At 39.1% G+C, this 22761-nt stretch overlaps 1 protein-coding gene across 5 annotated transcripts in view; it reads left to right on the top strand.

Annotated features, from left to right (window-relative positions):
* The window catches only part of GART (phosphoribosylglycinamide formyltransferase, phosphoribosylglycinamide synthetase, phosphoribosylaminoimidazole synthetase), a 39834-nt gene continuing 17073 nt past the window's right edge, over positions 1-22761 (top strand). The window contains exons 1-13 of one of the 5 annotated variants that reach the window (XM_074858239.1): positions 1-107; positions 4055-4233; positions 8448-8596; positions 10573-10623; positions 12700-12795; positions 13507-13681; positions 14363-14474; positions 15728-15796; positions 17770-17895; positions 18743-18830; positions 19241-19326; positions 19949-20117; positions 20679-20910. In XM_074858239.1, coding sequence (XP_074714340.1) covers positions 4208-4233; positions 8448-8596; positions 10573-10623; positions 12700-12795; positions 13507-13681; positions 14363-14474; positions 15728-15796; positions 17770-17895; positions 18743-18830; positions 19241-19326; positions 19949-20117; positions 20679-20910 — 1379 coding nt within the window. In that variant the 5' untranslated portion in view covers positions 1-107; positions 4055-4207. Of the gene's footprint in view, positions 108-4054; positions 5506-8447; positions 8597-10572; positions 10624-12699; positions 12796-13506; positions 13682-14362; positions 14475-15727; positions 15797-17769; positions 17896-18742; positions 18831-19240; positions 19327-19948; positions 20118-20678; positions 20911-22761 lie in introns of all 5 variants that reach the window. The other 4 variants (XM_074858240.1, XM_074858242.1, XM_074858241.1 and 1 more) reach the window with 4 other exon arrangements.

Below are 22761 nucleotides of genomic sequence, written 5' to 3'. Positions count from 1 at the left end.
CCCGGGCCGACCCGCCGCCATGTCGCGGGGCCCCCTGGGTACTGTAGTTTTCGGCGGCGGCGCGGCGGAGGATGCTTTCCCGCTCCTTAAAATCCGCCTGAAGGAAAGTAAGTTTTTCTTTCGCTCTGGAGAAAGGCGCGCTCCGCGGGCCGCTGGGTGTCAGGGTCGTTTCCCGTTGCCAGCCTCCCACGGCCGGGCTGCGAGGCGGCGGCGGCGCGAGAGGGGCGAGGCGGTGGCGGGGCCATGTGCTCCCCGCGGCCCGCGCGGTAAAATGGCGGCCCGGCCCGGCGCCTTCCTGCTGGCCCCTGCTGCACCCAGGCCGCCGCGGGGAGCGAGCCTTGCCCGAAAACCCGGGCGGCTTCGGTTTAGCCCGGTTCCTGCTCTGCCCCTCACCTATGGCGGGGAAGGGGTGTATGGGGATATGGTTGCTAACGGCTTATTCATATATATAGATATTTATTTATTTTAATTGCATGTCTCCTGCTCAGATTTACTTCTGAGGAGCTTGATGTCTTAGAATTTTTAAATGTACTGCACTTTAAAGTATTTTAAAACGCACATGTCTTTTATTTCTACGGGGTTTTTTCTCTGCTCTATTTGGCTTGAAAAAGTGGTGAAATATTTGCTTTAAAGTAAATATTAAACTTCTAACCTCTATTCTTTTGGACTTTGACTCACTTTGATTCTTTCCCTGCTGTTTGCGAAGTTGGGGGCTTACCAACTTTAACATTGGCCCCCTTTTTTTATTCTATCCAGTAGTTAATCGAAATTAATGAGCAGAGTTAATACTTATTTCACTATGTTGTGTGTATAACTGAAATAGTAACAGAAAGGGCATTTCTCCCCCCCCCCCCCCCCTTCATTCTGGTTCTCCCCTAGTAGCTTCTGCTGAGGCATCAATGGTGAAAAACATCGAGCGCTTCCAGCTTCCTACATAGAGTTTGAAGTGTCAAAATTTAGTACTTCGAGGGTGGTTGTAAAACTTTATGATCCTATTTATTTTTAGCAGCGAATCTTGAGGTAATGTTTTGCCTAGGAAATGCGCAATCTGGCCGTTTGGAAGATCACACCAGGTGGCAAGGTGCCTGTCTTGCAGAGCCTCGATTCAGGCCACGTAAGACGTGTTTTATTCTCAGCTCTGATTCAGGCTTTCAGCATGCTGCTCTGATTTCTGCAGGGGTGAAACACAGGTATTAATGACTTACCTTGTTTTATTTTGTTTTATAAAGCGATGTGATACACCACACTCTATGCCCAGGTGAGAGCAAGGAATTAGTCCTAAATAAAACACATGAGCAAAATAAGCTTATTTAAACCCAACGTTATAACTAAAAATCTGTTTCTGGAGGCCTCTGAACTCCTTAAACAACTCTTCATGGTACTAAAACCTAAGGAGATTAAAAGTTCTCTAAGGCTGCGTTATTTTCCTTCGGGATGAGCCTAATGCTGCCCTAGCCTGAACTTGCAGTTCCATCATCGTATTTTGGCCATTTTGCCAGTTTAGGTGTCATGGCTGTTTGGTTTTGTACTTCTGTTTCACCAGCAGAGCTGCCTGCACAGTTGGCATGGTGAATTGCCTCTGGAAACCGATCCACATAGGAAAAAAATGTGGGGAGGCATGGATTTCTTTCCATCTCCAGTCCTTATTTGATTGTGTGATTCAGCTCACCCTCTGACCATAAACTGGCTGGGGCAAGATAGAGGAATGAGCAGTTGGGTGAGAAGGTAAATTGTGAAGCAGCATTTGCCACCAGTTGTATTATGGTCTCTCGATCAGTCAGGATGATCTGAGGGTGTAGTGCTCAGGACAGCTGGTTGCATGAGCGGTTTGCTGCAGCATAACCGAGCTCTTTTCACCCTCTCTGGTGAAATGTGTGTATATATATATATATTTACTTTACTGGGTTGGTTACTGTTGTAGCGTTAGCTTTCCTGCATTATTGTATTTCTGATCCAATTTCTGACTGCAAACCCTTGGCACACACGGGTGGGAGAGGGAAGGAGAGACTGGAGGTGGAGAAGGCAGTGGGACCAATGGGAAGCTGCACCAGCAAAGGACAGTGCAAGCCAATTGTGAAATACCAGTTGGTGAACCTGCAGTTTGCGCATTTCAGCCTCCAGTTTGTCTCTTTAAGTTTGAACAGGGTCAAGCGGTTGGCCAAGGTTCACTGAGAAGGCCAGCTCAGAGCTCACCTCGTGTACTGAGATCTGTGTGTGCTCATAACATGCAGCAGACTCTTAAGAAATGGCTCGGTCTGCTGATAAGAGCATTAATTCAGAAAGCAGAAGAGCTAGGTTCAGCCTGAGGGGGTTTGGGACCACGCGACCTGGTTGCTGGCGAGTTAGGGAGCCAAGTAAAGGATGGCAGGTTCCCGTGAGGGAGTATGGCAGCAGCCTAGCTGTTGAAGTTGGGAGTAGGAAGTCCTAGGTTTTAGCTGCTTCTCCAATCCATTTCAGTTTTACAGGTCTATGAAAAAACCACATAAATGGTCCTGATTGCTAGGGCTAGAAACTAATACTACACTCATTGGGGTGGCAGCCAAATTGCACAGCCTTCCCAGTTCTGTGTTTTTCCTGTCCCCTGTGAGTCTTCGTTGCTTTTTCTTCTGCCTAACTTCCAGAGGATGCGTCAACCTTCTCCTTTAGTACAAAGCCAAGTGCTCTTCTTCAGGGACTGGGGAGTGTGGGTTTGAACCTTCTCAGTGAGGCTGGGCTTGCATTCTTTGTGTTTGGGGTAAGTGCTGTCACTGCTGGGCCATTTTGTAGCCTAAGCTCTAGGAAAGGTAGGAGTTAAGATGCTCTGGGCAAGGACCATATCTTTCTTATTAAGAAATTTGGATGCCTGCATCAGTTTTTCTGAATCCCAGTGTTGGGAAGCTAAGGTATTGCAGCTTTTAAATGGCTGCAGCCAAGGTTAAATGTGTGCTGTGATACAGCAGATTGCTGCTGCCTGAAAGACAATTCTTGCCCTTGAATTCTTTTGCTCAGCTCTGTTGTCCCATCCATTCATTCACTGTTAGTGTCACTAGACCTTGGCTGATTGCACTTCAAGCCAGTTCATCTTACAGAAATCTGTTTTGGATTGTGGGTTGGTTTTTTTGTTGTGTGTTTTTTTTTTTTCTCAGGTTAGTTTTATGAAATCTCAGTGAATTGTCTATGCTCAAGTCAGCACCGGAGCCAGTACAAGGAAAGGGAAAGTGTGTCTGGGTTCATGACATCCCCTTTCAGTGACAACAAAGTATATGAATGGGTCCAGCATTAATGCATGTGTAAATTTTTGCAGCAGAGTGTAAACCTGCTTGAACAGCAAATACCTTTTAGTGAAGGGCTGAAGCACTTTGGATGCTGCACAGTGCAGCATTTTAAATATACCTATGTGTTACCATTGTCACTCCCAATTTTGTTGGAACTAAGACTTTGGTTTGGGGAACCTTTTTCACACAGGTTTTCAAGATATGGTATATTTGGCTCACCAAAGCAAAACACACTCCACCCAGGTGTCTCAATCAAGGAGCACAGAGAAAACAACAGCATTGGAGCTTAATTAAAAAAAAAAAAAGACACTATCTGAAACAGTGAGGTGCCACCAGTCATACCCTTTACTGTTTGTGCTATATTGCATAGATCTTATTTTAATTGCACCTTTTTACTGCTTTAGTTAGGGGTGAGGTGATAAGACAATGACTTATTACAAGACTCCACCTAGTTGAGGTAAAATGTTTAGGTAACTTGCACCACATACTTATGATATGAAACTGAAACTTGGGAATAAATCGCTTAAGGAGGTTACATTTTCTTATAGAGTTACCTTCATAAATGCATCCAAGGAACTGAGTGTAACCCCCAGGTCTGTGCACAGGATCAGTTCAAGAAAGAGTCGATGGCTCCTGTCCCTTCCTTATTATTAGGGAAGGGGCAGCAACTGAATTAGTAACCTCATCTCACTTCTACCTGTATTTGAAATCTCACCGTGCTTTGTGGAGGAGTCAGGATGGGGAAAGCTATCAGATACTGTTGGTTTTGCCTTCCTCACTTTATTTTCTCTGCTCCACAGGCCCTGACCTAGTGAAAGAGTTGCCCAGCTTCTTGGTGAGCCCTACCTTTTGTGGAGGATAAAGATCTCTAGTCTGACGCTCATCCCTGTTGACTTACTACTGGCAACCTCAGGGATAGGCTTTGGAAATTGCCTTGTCTTCACTCTATCCTCATGTCTTCTTCTCATGGATACACGGAGTGATTATCTTTCTGCTTTTCTGTTCTTACTTCATATAAGGACCCAGTAATAGACCCTTCTCTGAAATGCCACTTGTCTTTATTTTAAAGCATCTTTTAAACAAACATATCTTCCTTCTTTACAATAGCAGACAATGCTTGCTGAAGATAATTATGTACTGTGTTTTGGAATCTTTAAGGATTTCACATATTGCTTCCAAAAAAACCTGAGTGTGTGATAATCCTCACAGAAGAAATATCTACCTTGTGAATGGCTTTTGGTCTTTTGAGAACAAATTATTGACTCCTGGATTAGTAACAAAATAAAAAGAAATGTCACCTCTTGGAATTTTCATTTTTAATGCCAGATCTTGCTGGGCAGCAGAGGGCCTACACAACATCTTTCTATGTCAGTGTGAAAAAGAAAGGCTGCCACTGCTAGATTTGAGCTTCCTAAACTGGAATTGCCACCAGAAGTTCTTCTTTAGCTACATCCCTAAAAGTTGCTAAGATACCACTTGTGGGATGCACAAATAGAACTGAATTTCAAAACAAATGGCTGATACTTATTTTTTCCTCACATTTTGTTATAAAATGGTTACATTTTATTTGAACATATGATACATGGCTTGTTCTATTTACTTGCTCCCATATAAAACTTTATGATGTATATTATTAATTTTTTTCCAGCTGACAGTAGTATTAGAATATGTTACTTCAGGGGAAAAAAGGAAGTGATTCTTTGACTGAGTTGCCAGCATGGTGAGTTACTTCAGCTAGCAACAGTGTCACTGGATCTTCAAGCCTGTCCTGCTATTTTTAAGCAGTAGGCTTAATGGAGCGTGAATGTGCATTATGAACTTTATTCTTTCATACTGTTGATAGGACTATGCATAGCCTCATTTTTATGCATAGCCAAAGTGCATAGCCTCATTTTTAGATAAAAAGAGAATGTTTACAATCTGATTAGTAAATCGTTTTTAACTGCAAAAAATACCTGGGGTGGTACAGAATTTATTTTGCATGTTTAGAAACAACAGGATGTGCTGCTCCTGCTCTGCAAAGTTTTTGCTCCTCACTCCTGGACTATTTGTATGCAAGTTTCTGTCCCCTCTTCCCAGCTGGAATGGCTGGACTTTCCCGTTCATTGGCTAGTTGCACAGTGTCGTCAATGGGGCGGTAATATTGGGACAGGGGTACTACATTTTAACCAGAGGCTGCTTATCTCCTTTCTCTTTGTGCATCTGAACTCTTGAGTACTACTTTCCTCAAACTGGCAGCACGTAGGATAGAGTAAGTATGTTCTCTGTTTGGGTTTAAATCTCTGCACTCGATTCTGAGGTACTTGTAAGAAAACTATGTAATGTGTATAATTCAACTTCTTATTGATAAAATTGGCCTTAAAAATTACAATTTAATGATGACTCTCTGGACAGCACTGGAAGCATGCTTGGTTTGTTTAGTTAAGTTGGAGATAGCTGCCTGCTACATGATAAATTTTTGTTCTTTTATATTGCATTCTTCTGTCCTAGGTTACTGCCTGTATCTAATTCATCCATTAAGCCAGTCCCTTATTCTTTTATCTTTTCTTTCTGCTTGAATTGTAATATAAAAAGAAGTTTAGCATAACTTGGTGTCCCAACTATGTATATCATAACTGATGATTTTTAATCCAACATGTTTTTTTTATTGTAAGTAATCATGGAGTTTTGTAATTACAACATCTCTGCAATTTTGCAACATGTATATTTTGTCAAACGCTGTTGATTAGAAAGCTATTGGTCCCCCCCGGCCTGAGACTACAATTAAATTTTACCTCCAGTGTGTTTAGTTCATAGTGAACAACTCGGTATTAATTTTCTGTATTTTATCCTTCTATTCATGTTTATTTTGTCTTTATTCTGACTGGATGTTTTGCCTAAAAGTATCACTCTTTGAACAAATCATTCCTTCATTAATGGATTAAAATACAGTAGCGAATGGCATAGGAGTACCTTCTAAAACACGTGTGGGCTCTTCCTGTCTAAAGTATATTACAGAGGGCTTGGACTGAAAAATCGGGCTCACCAGACGCATCGCATAGTGCCTGCAGAGCAGAAGCTGTCTCCTGCGTAGTCCAGGTCCTCAGGAAGGACGGGTTTCACCAGGGTCAGAGCTATCAACAAGTCCAGCTGAGGCAGCTGACAGGAGGGAGAGGCACACGTCCCTGCCTTATCAGTTGCCTGAAAATCTGCTTTCTATCATGTCTTTTTGCTTCTCCCTTAGAAATCCTTTTTTTTTTTCCTCTTTTGTTTAAGATGTGCTTTGTGCTCGTCATCCTCTCTTGTCCTCGCACAAAGGAGAGGACCGCAGAGGAGATCTGAGTTTTCGCTGCTCTTGGAAATGGAGCTATCACCTGTGTGTATTCAAAGGGCATTGTGTGTGTGTGTCGGGGTTTTTTCCTGTGAGCTTGCCTTGGGAGGCACTGTACACATTGACAAGCACAGGTCAGTGACCAGTTGCTTGATGGAAGAGGCACAGGGAGCGACCAAGGGTTGCGTGTTACGTGTGCGGGGATTACAACAGGCGGGTGGGTTGTTCCTTTTGACTGGAATCTTACCTGAGCTGTGTTCCGCCTCCCGATGAATGGGATGTGATTCGCACAGCAGAGGGACACATCAGACCTCTTCGCTGGCCATGCAAAGCCCTTTGAACAAATTGTGCCATTTTCAGCACAAAACTGTTTTTGTTTATTCTCATTACTTAAAACGATTAAGCCATCTTTTATAGGTTTAGATTATTATTTTGCATATGGTAAGATTTAAAGTTCTTAGGTTATTTTTTGCAAGTAGTGCATGCTGCACATGGGCTTAGGACCACCTGCCAATTTGTAGCTGCTCACTGCTCTGCTGAATAGCTTCTTCAGGGACTGTTTGACTTCTGTGAATAAAACTCTCATTTTAACCAGTCCAGTGACATCATTTGTATATGTAATTTATTTATGGTTGGACTAATATGACTCTAACAGCTTATTCTTTGAATAGCTTAGGAGACTAGCCTTTGCTTCTCAGTGAACTCAAAATAAAGACATAGGTACTTATGTTATAAATTATGTACTTACTTATTTCTTTATTATGCTATTTTCTGAATTCCAGTGGGTTTTTTCAGTGAAAGCGAACTCTTCTGTTCCCTTGCTAGCTGTGTGATATCATTGTCGGGATAGCAGTTCTGAGGTGACATACTTCAGTAAATATGTAGAGAATATGCGTAGAAGTAATATGTCTTAAAAAGCAAAGGCTAACTTTCAAAGCTGCTCAAAGAAAAAATTGTAATATTGGCATCAGTCCAATATGTGTACATTAGGTGTACACACACAAGTAATGACATAGGGAGAGCGAAACTGAGAGATTTCATTTCATTTTTGTGACCATTTTGTTTCTAAACTGCTGAAAAGGTTTTGGACAGTTTAAGATTGTAATGAAATTGCAGCCTTCGTTCCTACACCTATTTCCACAGGCCAAGAGAGTGTTAATGTGTTTTTCTAAAACTCTGTGGAATGGGAGAGAGGAGTGGATGTCCAGCAGTACCTTCTCTGAGCCAGCTCCTTTATTAATGACACCTGGTCTTCCCTGTTGTTTGCCTCGTGGTTGTTCTCTCCTAAGGAAAGCCAGAGGTGGAAGTTGATTTCCCTGTCTCATCACTCTTAGCCTTTCCTCTTCATAAAGTATTTAGAGCTCTTTTAGATACTGCCTCTTAAAACTCTTGAGTGGTCCCATTCAGCTCTTAACACTGTAATACTGTGTTCATACAGTTAGTTCATCAAATGGGCTTTGCTCTTTGCATACTTGGATTCTCCAGGAATTTCTGTAGGCTACACATCACAGCCTGGACATCATAAGGGTTTTTCATATATCACAGACTTCTATATACCTTGGAGTAGTTGCCAATCTGACTAAAGGAAAACCGGGATGGGTTGCCCTCCAGGTTACTTCTGTGTTCTGGAGCAGTTCAATCTTCAACATTTAGTTTATATCACATCTGATTGAGTCAGTTATCCATTTTCATGTACATCTCTCGTTTGGTTTTTTTTTAAACCAACAAAACCCTTATAGAAATACTGTTGCCTGAAACAAAGTGACATTCACCTCTGTGTGAGCTGTGTTGCACCCAACACTTAAAACTGTGGTCTGAGAAGCTCTTGCTTTCCTAACCTCACGCCGCTAATTCTGGCTGTTTTTGCTTCTGGTTTTATGCAGACTAATGGCCGATCGAGTGCTTGTTATTGGCAGTGGAGGGAGAGAGCATGCGCTGGCCTGGAAGCTGGCCCAGTCTCCACATGTAAAACATGTGTTTGTTGCTCCAGGAAATGCAGGAACAGCTGATAATGGAAAAATTTCCAATTCAGGTAAAACCAAAAAAATACCATTTTTCAATTTGATAACCAGTAAGTTGTTCTATTCATCAATCTGAAATCACAGCTGTAATGCAATTATTATGATTACTATTTTTTAACATTTTGGACATGTGAAATTGATCATATAAATGCAGTTAAGAACAAAAAAATGTCTGAGCCAAGCCTTGTGCAACTACCACTCATTTTATATGATCTCAGTTGTGATACCTAATTCTTTAGGTTTGGGGATGAAGGATGCAGCCAAAACTCCATCTGTCGGATGCACGTTCCTCGGGGAATACAGCTCAGGATAGCTGTTGTGGCTCCCACCTCCCAGCAGCCTAGCAGGGAAAGGGTGGTGGTTTCTCTTGGTACCCACTGCAGTTCTACAGCTGGTTGGTGAACAGCTGAAAAGTGCCTCAAGCAAGTGCCAGCACCTAAAGTACTGAATTCACTACGATATTCTCAGATACTTTCTCACTTGAAATGTTCAACCATAGAAGAACATTCATTCCTTTGTCTTAGTGACCTTAAGAAGTTAAGGTTATTTTCAAATGTTTCTCTCTTTGTACTGACTGCCTATTTTGAGCTTGTAGCTTAATATGTTAAGCTCTGACTGGCTGTAATTGAAACTATTCATAGTCATTAGTTTTGAGAAATCAAGCTTAAGGTATTTCAAATTGAGCATCCAAAATTATGTGCTGCATTTGAAAAAACCGCACTGGTTTAAGGTGCTTGCCTGGAGGCACACAATGAATCGGTATAAAACCAGGGGTAATTACTCAGAGATTCCCGTCTTGTGTCCTTTATATAACAGATTCTGAGTTAGGTACTTTAAACAACCGACTTAAGTTTCCACTTTAAAATGTGATAACATACACAATTAAAGTTAACATAGTATGCATGTGAATACGAATGATACACATCAATTTTCTGCACTCGTATTTGTATGTGAGTAAAATCTTTTTTTTTGTTACCATCTCATGTGGAAACATGAATCCTGTCAGATTGTTGTACAGCAGGTAATTATCGTATTTAATTCCATTGGAATGCTTAATTACAGGCTGTTTAAATAACTTTGTCCTTAATTTCTTTGACTAGTCACAGTATCGTAAGTAGTTTTTTGTTCTATTTGGCCTCTGAGGAGAGAGCCCAAGGAAGAGCCTGACAGGAAAGTCATGTTTCCTTCTCATCTCTGAAAGGCAAACAAAAGTCTTTACCCTTGTGCAAAATGGAGTCAATGCCAGTCTGTATGGCCTGCAGAATTTTAATTTCAGTATTTTTTCACAAGTGGTATCTTTTACAAACTGCTGTGCTTTTCTCTCACCTTGTTATTCCATAAAAAATATTGCACCCTCAACAGTGGAAAATATTTGAGCATGTGCATAATAATGCTCGAGCCAGGTCCATGAAATCTACTGTGTGTACTAAAATCTTTTGGTTTTAGACTATGGGCTCACATGTACTTTGGGAGAGAACTCCTCAGCCAACCAGGGGGAGGGAAGAATATAGAATTTGTGAAGAGTTTGGTTTTTAAGGAAACAATATGTCTTATCCACTCAGGCATTTTAGTCCTACGACTAGGGTCTACATTTTAACCTAGGGTAAAAAATGGAAAACAGCTTTACAGAATCATGTGAGGCCTATTATATTGTGTGAGCCTGGGCAACAATGTCTGTGAAACTGCTACCATTGTTTCTTGGTTTTTTGGTATAATCAAGATTTGGCTCTGAAAGTTCATCCTCCTTTCATGGTTCATGAGATTGCCTTTAATTAGCATTGCAACCGTGATTCTCAGATGATTTCTGAAACATATAAAGGTGAGCTTAAAATTACAAATAACCTTAAATCCTTCAAACTTTGTCTGTATCTAAGTAAAAAAAAAAAGTTTTCATGGTTAATGTGAGTCAGTAATTGTTTCTGACAATAAAGACAGATTTAGGTTGAGTGACTAAATATAATTTTATATTAAATTTATATTTAATTAGCAGGTCAGTTTTGGTGCCCGAAGCTTACAGAATGGTTCGCTGAATCCGCAGGTAGACATATGCATGTCTGTGAATGGACTTTAGCATCCTGACACCTCCTTCCATCACATTTCAGCTGTCAGTGTAACTTATACTCTTAACTTTAAGCTCCAGCTTGGAAAACCTTGGTCCAAGGTCCTTCTGTCTGGTTTGAAAGGAATGTTTAGCTGTCGTTTTGAGAAATGAAACACAGCTACAAAAATGTCCCCTTTCAGTCTACATGCTGAGGAAAATTATGTTTGGGGGGAAAGTTAAAATTATATATCAACAATGTAATTTATTCCTTTCTGTTTGTTAGTAGGACATTTCCACATCATATAAATCTTGTGCCATATTCACTGTTGATACAATGGTAGATCACTCCTGTGACAAGAGAATTGGGGATGAAAAGCTCAATCACCTGGTGGGCTCTTTCCTTTCCCTGCTCCCCTTCACGTGGATTAATCTTGCAGGGAACAGGGGTCGTCCCTCTTCAGTTGCCCACCAGAGCTCCCTTCCTCTTCGTCAGGATCTGCTGTTCTCCAGCTGCTTTCACAACAGCCCCATGGGACTGAAAGACAATATTGACCTTTATGTTAATCAGTACTTTAAAGCCAAGTGTGTTATGCTTTTGTTTTTGCTCTCTTGTGAGCCAGAAGTCAATTGGCATAAATTGCACACAGAAGTCAAAGGCCTTTGCTTCTCCTTACTTACAAATGTTGGTGGAACAACATGATTGAACTATTAAATAGGTATCAAGGAGGTAATTTTTATTAGTATTCAGGCTGGTTTTTAACCCCACTCCACCCAAATAGGGTAAATAACCAAACATAACCAGATAGTTGCTTTTACGCCATCTCTTAGGCAGAAATAGCTGCTTCTCTTGTGGAAGCAGGCAATTTATTCATACAGGATGGCAGGAGCACTGCGGGCACTGACACAGAATCGTGTCTGTTTGTCCGTCAGAAACTGCAGTATCACTGCCTCTCCTTTCTCTCTCATCACTTCCCCAGAAACTAGCTGTAAGAGACCATCAGCTTCTGGCATGCTTGCCAGTAGAGTCATTAACAGAAGTTCACAGACAAAACTTAAAACAAAGTAGTCCAGCTGCAAGGAGGGGCTGTGCTGTGCTGTACTGTGCCCCCTCTGCCAGCTTTGTGCCCTGATGTGTTAGTCTCCTCCCCACAGGGTCAGCCAATCCATGCCAGGCCACGCTCCCTGCTTTTTTGGCTCTCTCCATGTCCGTATTCCCATCCTCTGTAGACTTTGGCTTTATTTATTCTTGATAAAAGCAGTGGCATTACATTGCCTTTGCGTAAATTTTTTATCATGAGACTCGACATGATTGTCTTTCATGCAAGCTTTTTCTTTTGTTTATACAGTTTTTGGTATTCCAAGTATGGTCATATTAAATGTTTGTTTATGGAAAGATAATGGTCGTAAAAACCTAAGACCAAATATCCTCACCCATAATTACAGCACCTACCCTTGTTAAATTCAGCCTAATGTAAGAAAAAATGTTCAGATTCCCCTTTGTTTCAGTGGGGTCAGTTTAGTGCGGCAGTTTTTAGCTGGCACTACAGAAAGAAGGAAAGAAGAAAGCAGTTGCAATCCCACCACCACCCAGTTGTTCCTGTGTTGTTCCTGTCCCCTACGCCATGATGACACAAACGTGTAAAGCTTCATGGTGACCCTACTCAGGGAGGAGACTGGCTGAAAAACATACATATTTTTTTTGCTTGTGAGTTATTTTTCACTTGGATCCTTTATGATGCTTCTTGTGCTGGCAAACAGGATTTTCCTAGAGATGAAACCAGTTTACTGTATGGCAATGTAGGGAAACCCAAAACTTCTTTTCTCACCTTCAAAAGCAAGATGGGGTGACAATGCATGTCAAACCACAGCCTGTGCTTTGGCTTTGGTGGTGTATTGGGCTCAGCCTTGTGTGTAAGTCTATATATTAGTGTTTTCCTCACTCTTCCAGATTCACAGTGACATGCCATTCAAGAATGTGAGACTGATGAAAATGCTGCTTCAGTGTTATGTGATAAATAAGTGCTAAGCAACAGTAATGAATGTAGTCTTACCGCCCTTTTGTATCTTTGACAGCTGTTTCAGTCAGCAATCATGCTGCACTTGCCCAGTTCTGCAGAGATCAGGAGATCAGGCTGGTCGTGGTTGGACCAGAGGTTCCTCTTGCTGCTGGTAAGAGAAAGCAAGCTAAAATTCATAGCCTTCATAATTAAGGAAGAAAAGTAAATTTTAGTCGCCATCTTCTGTACACCACTCACAGTATCTGAGTGTCTTCAGTAGGAATGAAAACAGATTCTCCCTGAAATTCAGGGTTGTGCTGTGATGAAAATGAATTTCTGAAGGGTACTGTGTGAGCTATATAACAGTTAAAATATCCTTAAATATTCAATTTCTTTTTAAGTGCTTGGGATTAGTAAAAGAGGTATCGAAGTGTTTCCATATAGGAACCTTAACTAGAGTTTTGATTTTCCTATGGATTTTTCATTTTTTGAAATAATAATAATTTGAGACTTGGTTAAAAAAAATAATAAACATGCTGACAATTTTTATGTTTTAACCTGTTACATGATCAACAGTTGTCATCTTCACAAAAGGCTAATGTCAACTTTGTGGCTAAAAGCTCTTAATAAAACAAGGGGGGATTGTCATCGCTTACCAAATGCAGCAGATCTTCTTAGCCCCAGATATTGCAGGGTTACCTGCTCATGATTACAGTGAAGAATGCATCTAAGGCCCATCTGATAAAATAGGCCCATAGATATATATGGCTTATCATTCCTGACATACTTGTTCCAATGAATCAGTGCATCTGTAGACTTGGACTACCTGTCTCCTATAAATCATCTGGTGATTTACAAATTTTTTTTGTGTTGTCATTTTTAGGAATTGTTGATGACTTGACAGCAGCTGGAGTAAGGTGTTTTGGTCCAACAGCAAAGGCAGCTCAGCTGGAGTCCAGTAAGAGCTTTACCAAAGCCTTTTTGGATCGTCATGAGATCCCAACTGCGAGATGGAAATCTTTTACTGATCCTAAAGCAGCATGTAGCTTTATTAACAGGTAAAATTTTTGTCGTTTTAGAAATTATTTTTTTTACAGCAAAGTACAATGTGCTAGGTATCCAAAACAATCAGATGATTACTAATGTATTAATACTTTTGGCTGTGATAGAACATCTGTAGAGGTTTTAAAGGATAATCTGATATGACACTATCACACCACAATAGGTCTGACAATTAGATGGTTCTTATTTACTGCTCTAAAATGAAAATAAAATTCAGTGTTCAGTTTACAGGAGAATATAGGACAAGCTTTTATTTTGCCTACTGTGGAAACCCAGCTTGCAGACTGATAGTCATATATTCTGCCTTCTTTGTACCTTTTCTCCACGAATATAAATTCTGCATTGGAGACTTACACAGCAAATTATGATCTACTCATCAAAATACAATCCAGGTGACCCAAAAATGACACAACAGTAAATTATTAAAAGGAAAGCAACCTTTCAGAACAGTAATGAAATTCAGTGGTGGGGAAAAAACAGGAGGCAGAAATCCTTCATAGGCATAGCATAACAAGAGAAGCCTTGTTTTTATTTGTGTGTTATTCAATAAGGTAAAATGATTGCTATGAAAACATAAGTATTTTGATCTTTCATCTATTGAAACGTTCAAAATGCCTGCAAAATGTATTTGCAATACAGAGTGTTTACTGTTGAATCTCTCTTCTCCGTCTTTGAAGTGCAAACTTCCCTGCTTTAGTTGTAAAGGCTAGTGGCCTGGCAGCTGGCAAAGGAGTAATCGTGGCTTCAAACAAGGAAGAAGCCTGCAAAGCTGTTACTGAAATCATGCAGGTGAGTAGAAATGTCATGCACTAACTGGAGGAGTTCTCACACAAAATAAGTTGTTAACCATCTCAGAGTTTCAAAGATATTCTTTATTTCTATGTAACAGGAACTTGACTGAAAGACATCAAACCTTTTATCCATTATTTGGACAGCTAGGAAGCTCTGTCATATTTATTGCTTGGGGCAGGGTACTCTTTCTAGGCATTGTTCCTATAGACTGAATAAAATAATTCTTAATGAAAACCCACACTTATTTCCATATGTATTTCTAATTGTTTGGGGTTTTTTTACCGTTTTTGAGACTGCTGCCATCAAACAGGTACTACAGTGCTGTAATACTAACACTGTTATTGAGCTGGATCTTGCAAGCCACATCAGCTTTAGGACTCCAGTCACACGCACTTAAATGTGCAGTAAAATTCCAGTGGAATTATTTCAAGTTAAGTATACATTTAGGTAGGATATTCAACAAATATATTAGGACCATCAAAATCTGAAGAGCAGCAAAATGAAGCAATTTAATCTGAACAGTTAGGAACATAGAGCTGGAAAATACGATGCATACAGGTCAGGTCCTTAGCTGGTGTCAGCAGCACAGCATCTTACAATTCAGTGGAGCTATGCTGATTCACAGGAGATACTGTCAGAGACACTTCTGTTTCAAGAGTTAGAATATAGGGTCTGCACTCATATTTTATTGTGTGTGTATGGTTATTGGGTAAATACATGTCTTAACATGTGGCCCAATGTCTTGAACCAAAAAAATGTATGTTAGAGAGTCTGATAGACACACAAAATTTTCTTGTCAGTCGGGGTTGGTTGTTCTTAATTGCCTGAATATGCAGTCAGTGTTAAAACATTGCACTGGAATATGAAAATATTGCCCCTTTCCAATGTATTCTATAGAATTTCACTTGCTTATAAAGTAAAGTTCAGATTATAGTCTTGACAGTCATTGGGATTAGTCCAGTATCATGGATGCAAACTTCAGAAGGTAGAGCATGAGGAATTGCTCAGTAAGTTATAAATATCATCTGCAATTTAAAAATACTCAAGCATAAAATCTGCATTTATTTAACAACAAGCAGAAAAAAAGGAGCAAAGATTTTACCATTGCTGACATACCCAGGGTGGAGAATGGATTAATAGTCTCAAAACTGTGTTGCATTTTTCTTGCTGTACTAAAAATATTTGTTCTTGTTGCATTTTGAATAGTTTAAAATAACTGAAACAGAACTAAGATTTTGGTTTTACTGTAGGATAAGACTTTTGGCATAGCTGGGGAAACTGTTGTTGTTGAAGAACTTCTTGAAGGAGAAGAAGTTTCTGTAAGTGTGCATCTCACTGTAACACTTTGATTATACCTGTTCTAAACTATTTAGGAAACACTGTGTGACTACCTACAGCAGGGGTGTGTAGGATTTTATTACTTAAAAACAGTTATCTGTTTATAAATAAAATTGTATTAATTAGACAGCTGTGTTAAGAACCAAACTTCCTGCAGTCTGTTAAAATAATTCAAATTTAAAAAAATAAACAGTAATCAGCTGTTGCCACATGGGAAAAAAATCAAACCTTAAAAATGTTGAGTGTCAATGAGTGTGCAGTTCCGTGTTATGATTTCTCTGACAGCAGAGACAGTATAAGATGTCCCTTCCTTTCCATATTGCTATCTCTTCACTGCCATTTGGCTTTGATTCAGTTATATTAGTTACCTGTTCATGAAGCTACAACCTAAAAACCTTTTTTCAAAGAAATCAACAACACCACGTTGCATGTTTTCTGTGTTGTGGTTTAGAGCACAGTGCCATTTGAATCAGTACAGTAACAGGATGGTGAAGTGCAGAGCAGGGCAGGGAATGGCTGGCAGTAAGGGAGGATGGAGATTTTCTTTAATCAGCTTTGCTGATGAAGAGAATATGTTGAACTGCATCATGAGGGAGCAGTAAACTCCTCTGGAGCAAGGGAACAATCAACTCAAGACAGGCGCAGGCAGGATCCTCTTTAACCGGTTTCATTACCAGAGATATTGCAGTGTGGAAGTGCACCCGGGGACAAAGGACCTGGAACCAAAGGCTGATGAATGTTTTGACAGTGTTGATTTACTCTGCAGATGTAGAGAGAACATTTCCTTCATTATAAGGTGATTGAGCTCCTTTGTTTAAAAAAGTATATCTGGTTTAATTAGCAGAATGTGAAGGAGAAAAGGTGAATTAGAGCCTAGGTTTTGAGGTGGCAGGGCAACTTGATACCTGCATCACACAAAGTAGAACAGCCAAGTACCAGCTCAAGTTCCTGAGTCCTGGAGCTGGAATTGACTTATGCTGGATGTTGTGAACATTCATCTTGGAGGTGGTGGTATTTATAAAGTAAGCCGTCATCTCCAACTGTTGCCAATCTTTGCATAGTCTGGTTTCCTGCCTGAAGAAATTAGATGTGCAGATATTGGTCATCCTTATTCCTTCCTGGTTGGCTTGACCTTTTTAGGAACTAAGGGGTTTTCCGGATCTTCATTCTCTGGCGGAAAATATGTAATGCTCTTAATTAGTTCTTAGAATACTAGCAGACTTACTGTAATATAACACAATAATATAAACACACAGTTTAAAGGTTTTTTTCCTGTGGTGACTGACAACATGAAGAAAACGTACTGCTTGCCTTACCTGTCAAAATAACTCACCTTCCACAAATGACTGTAGTTTTTAATATATTAATATTTTGGCATTTTCGGGTTTTGTAGGGGAATCCTTGCTTGTTTTTTTGATTAGCACTATAAAATGTTTTTGAGTGCTGCTAGCAGTAGTCCAGACAGTGCAGATCATCATCCAGTTACAGAAGATGCCAGCAGGCTTATTGCTATGAAGATATTGACCATAAAAGCATCTGCTATATAAGTAATTTACAAATAAATCAAAAGTAAATAGTATTATCAGCAAGGAAAAGGAAATCTTGAAAGGAATGTAATGCCTTCTGGGACAGGGGGAAGGAAGTGGGGGGGGAAGAAGTAGCTTCAATTGTGGAGTATTTTAATTTTATTTTTTTTTAACCTTTTTTCTTTTCAGTACAACTACTGATGTATGTTATATTAAAGGTAATTTCTGTAGGATGGTCACACCAAAATGAGGCACTGCTTCCTGAGGGAAAAGGGAAATATTTAGAATACTGTAGTTTGTTTTATCAGGAAGACAGAATTTATACTCTTAAATATTCATTTGCAACATTGAAATTCGAATATATTTGCACTTTTGCACTTTAATTTTAATCATACACTGGAGTTTTAATTATTCTCCTTGTTTTCTAGTGCTTATGTTTCACTGATGGCGTCACAGTTGCTCCCATGCCTCCAGCCCAGGACCACAAGCGATTAATGGATGGAGATGAAGGCCCTAACACTGGAGGGATGGGAGCTTATTCCCCAGCACCTCAGGTAAAACTGTATTGATAAGGAGATGTTTCACTACAGCTGTAGTACAGCTCTACTGTTGCAAGCATGTGTGAATTTTTAGTTCCGCTGTAATGAACAGAGAGAGTGAGCTCTTGTGGATGGAAAGAGTTGCCTAAAACAGACACAGTCAAGTAAAGTCCATAACTTAATAAATTTGTTTCTCTGGAGAGGATGATATTTTTACTCCATTACCCATTACTTTTAATTATAAAGGTGGAAGTGTTGTTATTTCTGCAACCTTGTATTTTTATTTGTTTTTTAAGTGTTGCGAAATACTGATCATTAGAACCAAGTATTTAAAACCATATTTTTAGCTTGTGCCGAACTAAACTAATGACACATTTTTGCTTGGCAAGGAACTTCCATATGCAAAAGGACTTACTTTTCTTTTTCTTCACCTATGTCATGGCCAGTGAATTTTCTTTTTTATTTTTAAAAAATATGGGGTTTGTTCCTCTATAAAGCTATTAATTTTGTTTATTGAATAAAATGTGATCATTGATCACTATGCTTCCCAGCTGTGATTTGTCTTTGTAAATTCCAGTGTATCTGTGCAAATGGTTTGCTCCAGTGAAGCCAGTGGGATTGCTTACACATGTAGATCTAAGCATGGAAAAGTGTCTGAAGAAATGCGAACATTTGTATTAATGCTGTGGCATGTTGTCTGAGGAGAGAGAAAAAAAATACTAGCTTTCCATTGTATGAAATGTTTTGGAGTGAGCAAGAGGCCATCCAAGTGTTCTGCTTGGCTCTTAAAAACACTAGCTGTCACAGGAAAAATCATGCACTCCCTTTTTACAACCACTGTTTTCTAATCCTGCTTTAATAGATTTCTAAAGATTTACTGCAGAAAATAAGAGATACTGTTCTTCAGAAAACTGTTGATGGCATGAGGAAAGAAGGTGTCCCCTATTTTGGTATGTACGAAAGTTTGGGTTTTTAATCATAAGGTGAAAGACTTTTTTTTTACTTTGTCCTCTTTATAGGCCTAACTTACACTGTAAGTTAAGGATGATAACTGATGAATTTGGAAGCTGGATTTGGTATCATTGGCTTGATTTAAGAGTCCATTGAAATCAGTGAATATCATTTCATTAACAGTGTAACATCAAGTAAGGAAGAACAGAAAGGAAAACATTTGAAAATAAGCTGCAAAATTTTAACCACAACTATTTCTGCCTGATTTATTTTTAACATTTCTCAAGTGTTAACATCCTACCTTTAAATGAGCATAGGGGGCATCCATTTTAACACTATTATGAATAGATTCAAAACAGATGACCTATGCAGTTGCTTAGATAGCTTCTCATATAATTTTTTATTCTAGGTGTGCTTTATGCTGGATTAATGCTTACCAAAGATGGACCTAAAGTTCTTGAGTTTAACTGTAGATTTGGTGACCCAGAATGTCAGGTGAGTTATTTTGTACCAGGTAGATACAGTTTGGCATTATGGGAAGAGAAAAATCTGTTACCATCTACCATTATTCCTAACTAACTTCTGGATGAATAATTAATGAATTGCACTAGAATTTAAAATATTTGGTTTGTTTATTCAAGAGGGAAGGTCTGTTATGAAATTGTTCCATTCCAGAGAAGATTTCAGCAGGTTATACTCAAATATGGGTTTTACAAGGGTAAGCTTGAGTGAAACTCAGCACTTTCCTATCCTTTCTGGAATGGAGTTGGATTTTTTTTACTGTATTAAAGAAGTGAACCCTTCTTTTCCCCACTCCCTGGACAAGTGGAACAAAACCCTTCATGACTATTCGTCATAACAAATAGGATTCTTTGGCCTCTGTTTTTTTCCCTCCATATGTAGCAGTTCTTTTACCCGTAGAAATTATCTTCAAGGAAGAGTATTTTTAAAGGTACATAGATTATGCACAGTATGTATGTGTGTGTGAAAATACAGTATATGAACATACTTATTTAATGTTATTTTTTACAGTTGCATTAGTATTTTTAAAAGCTCAATGAAGAAAATGTAACAATGTACATTGTTTTCTTTAATTTGCTGATCTGTATTTTTGTAGGTAATTCTTCCACTGCTGAAAAGTGATTTGTACGAAGTTATGCAAGCGGTTATCAATAAAAAGTTGTCTGGTTCCATGCCAGTTTGGTTTGAAGACAGTGCAGCTGTGACGGTGGTCATGGCTAGTGAAGGGTATCCAGGAACATATCCCAAGGGTCTGGAAATTACAGGTAAATATAGCAGGAGAACCTGCAGAAGTCTGATTCCTCTCCTGCCCTCCTTCCATTCTCTCTTTTGCCAGATGAAGGTGAATCAGTGTAACTCAGATTCATAGAAACTATAGATCTTGTCGTTACGGGTCAGCAAGAGACAACTGAATTTTCACACATCAAAGTTTATTGGTAATGCACCCACTGTATTTTCGATTCTCCGCACTATATTGTTAAGTTCTGTAGCATTTCTTTAATATGTGTTGTATTCTTACATAATGTTGATGCTAATAAGCTTTGTGGTCTCTATGTCAGTGAAGTATAAAATCCAGCTGGAATTAGATGTTGCATGCAGATATTTCAGCTAAATATCTCTTTCTGTGTCTCTGAGCATACAAGTAGCAGACTTGTCTCTCCTCAAAATGTAATTTTCACAATTTTTTTCCTATTTCCCAGCATGATCACACTGATTGTGATTTTTAGACACAGTCAAGTGCTGAATATCTGTTCATTTGTAATTTGATAGAGAATGTTCTAATCAGTTGATTTTTCTGCATTTATTTTCTTAAACAACAATCACAGGACTTCCTAAGGCTAAGCAACTAGGATTGGAGGTGTTCCATGCAGGCACAGCCCTGAAGGATGGCAAAGTGGTGACTAGTGGAGGAAGAGTCCTTACAGTAACTGCTATTAAAGAGGATCTAATGACAGCACTGCAAGAGGCCAACAAGGGAGTAGCAGCCATACACTTCAAGGGTGCCATTTATAGAAAGGACATTGGTTATCGGGCTATAGCTTTCCTGAGACAATCCAGGTAGATATTTGAAATACTTCAAATGGAAATAACTGGTGTAAAAGGGACTTAAAGACATTACTAGTTTACATTAATAAACTGATGTTGATATTATATATAACTCCAGACAAGTTTTAACTACCATTCTTGTAAGCAATCTAAGCAAGACCAGCCAAGGAAGGAACAGGCTTTTTGATGGCTCTCTCATCCATGTTCTTATTCTCCCAAGACTGAGTTAAACTACAGTGACAAGCACATAGGAATAACTTGTACTGTTAATGTCTGTTATACCTATTTTAGAGAGGGTGAAGTTCTGGTTCTTGGGCTTTAAACCATAACTTTTGCTCTAGATTTCTATTGCCCGTAAGTCTGATATTAATATCATGAAATATACGTATGAACAAGCTTTGAGCTATTTTATTGGATCATGTTAGAGATTTTAGAAATGGTTAAAATAATCTTGAAACACCTACCTGGTCAGGATATGCATTTTAATGGAATAGCTGGGTAACAATGTGGGTAGGATTTATTGCTTCTCTTTATTATTATGCCTTTTATTTTCACAGTATTTGGTTTAACAGTCTTGTGATTATATTGGTGCAGGCTTTTTTTTTAAAGCAGTCTGTCTTACTGTTTCTCTAATGTTACTGAGAGCTTCTTGCAGGTTTTTAGACTCATTTTTACCTAATAATGAAGCATATCTGCCTGCCTATGCTCTAATTAGCCCAAAACATAACTTTTGATAATAGGTGATTTTGTAGTCTGTGAAGCATATTAGTAAGAGTTTCATTTTTGTTGACAGTATATACTCATTAGTATATTGTAAAATTATGATCAATAAACTAATTAAATGAACAAGAGCATTCGTATTTAGTCTTCTTTCTCTCTCAAGTACTGTGCATCTTTTGAGAAATTTATGTGAAAATGTGTAATTGGTATTTGTATTGTAGTAGAAAAAAATCAGGTCATTGTGTGAGGCAAGAGGAGAAGGTACTTTAATGAACAGTTCTCTACAACACTGAGTTCACAGGCCATAGCCAGCAAGTTTCTTGACTGGAGTGCCTGTATGCTGGGAGGATCCCTATCTTATGAAGGGGACTCCTGGGAACTGTTGGCAGTCAGTGCCTGTTTCACTGTCTTTGAGTCTGCACCAACTTTTGCTCAGACATCTTAAAATTGGAAGAACGGACATTCAGGCACATTTCACTGTGGACTCTGTGTTGCACACAGTTAGGGAAGGTGATGGTTGGCTCTGTAAAGTTGTGGACGCACCTCCTCTTGGCAGCTTTGCAGGGTTAAGTCCTATGCATTTCACTTTGTGAAAATATCCAGAATATTTATTTAATAAAAATGTTTAAGAAAATTTAAATAGTTAAAAATTTGTTTAAAGAATCAAAGTAGATACCATGCATTTAAAAATAAGGTGAAAATATGTTGAATATTTATCATGTTCAGACTGAAAGGGCCTGACTTCAGTCTCTTGTTATTGCAGGCTAGTATTTCCTTGAGTCTTGTTCACAGGCTGAACAGCTGCTTCTTATAATTATTTTCCTCTTGCAAATTTTTGAGCAGTGATACAACGTGAGTGCAGATACCTTTGTATTTTTCTGATAGCACCTCTTCTTGGCCATTTGTTTTGTTGTATATGTCCTTGTGAATCAACAGTGTGTTTCACCCTTAGAATTTAAACTCACTACTGAATCACATCAGTAAGAGAGCTAAAATAAGTATGAACCTAAAATAGGGATGCACCAGGTAGCCTGGTTCATACCACTGACAGTGCAGAAATAACAATTACCTAAATGGAGTGAGATCCATTTGGTATAACTAGTAATTAAAAGTCATTGAACTCACTACCTACGAAATGAAAAG

Source organism: Strix uralensis, chromosome 2 (genome assembly GCF_047716275.1).
Source record: "Strix uralensis isolate ZFMK-TIS-50842 chromosome 2, bStrUra1, whole genome shotgun sequence".
NCBI classification, from domain to species: Eukaryota; Metazoa; Chordata; class Aves; order Strigiformes; family Strigidae; genus Strix; species Strix uralensis.
Note: the sequence above shows the minus strand (reverse complement) of the source record. Positions and strands in the feature narration are given on the sequence as shown.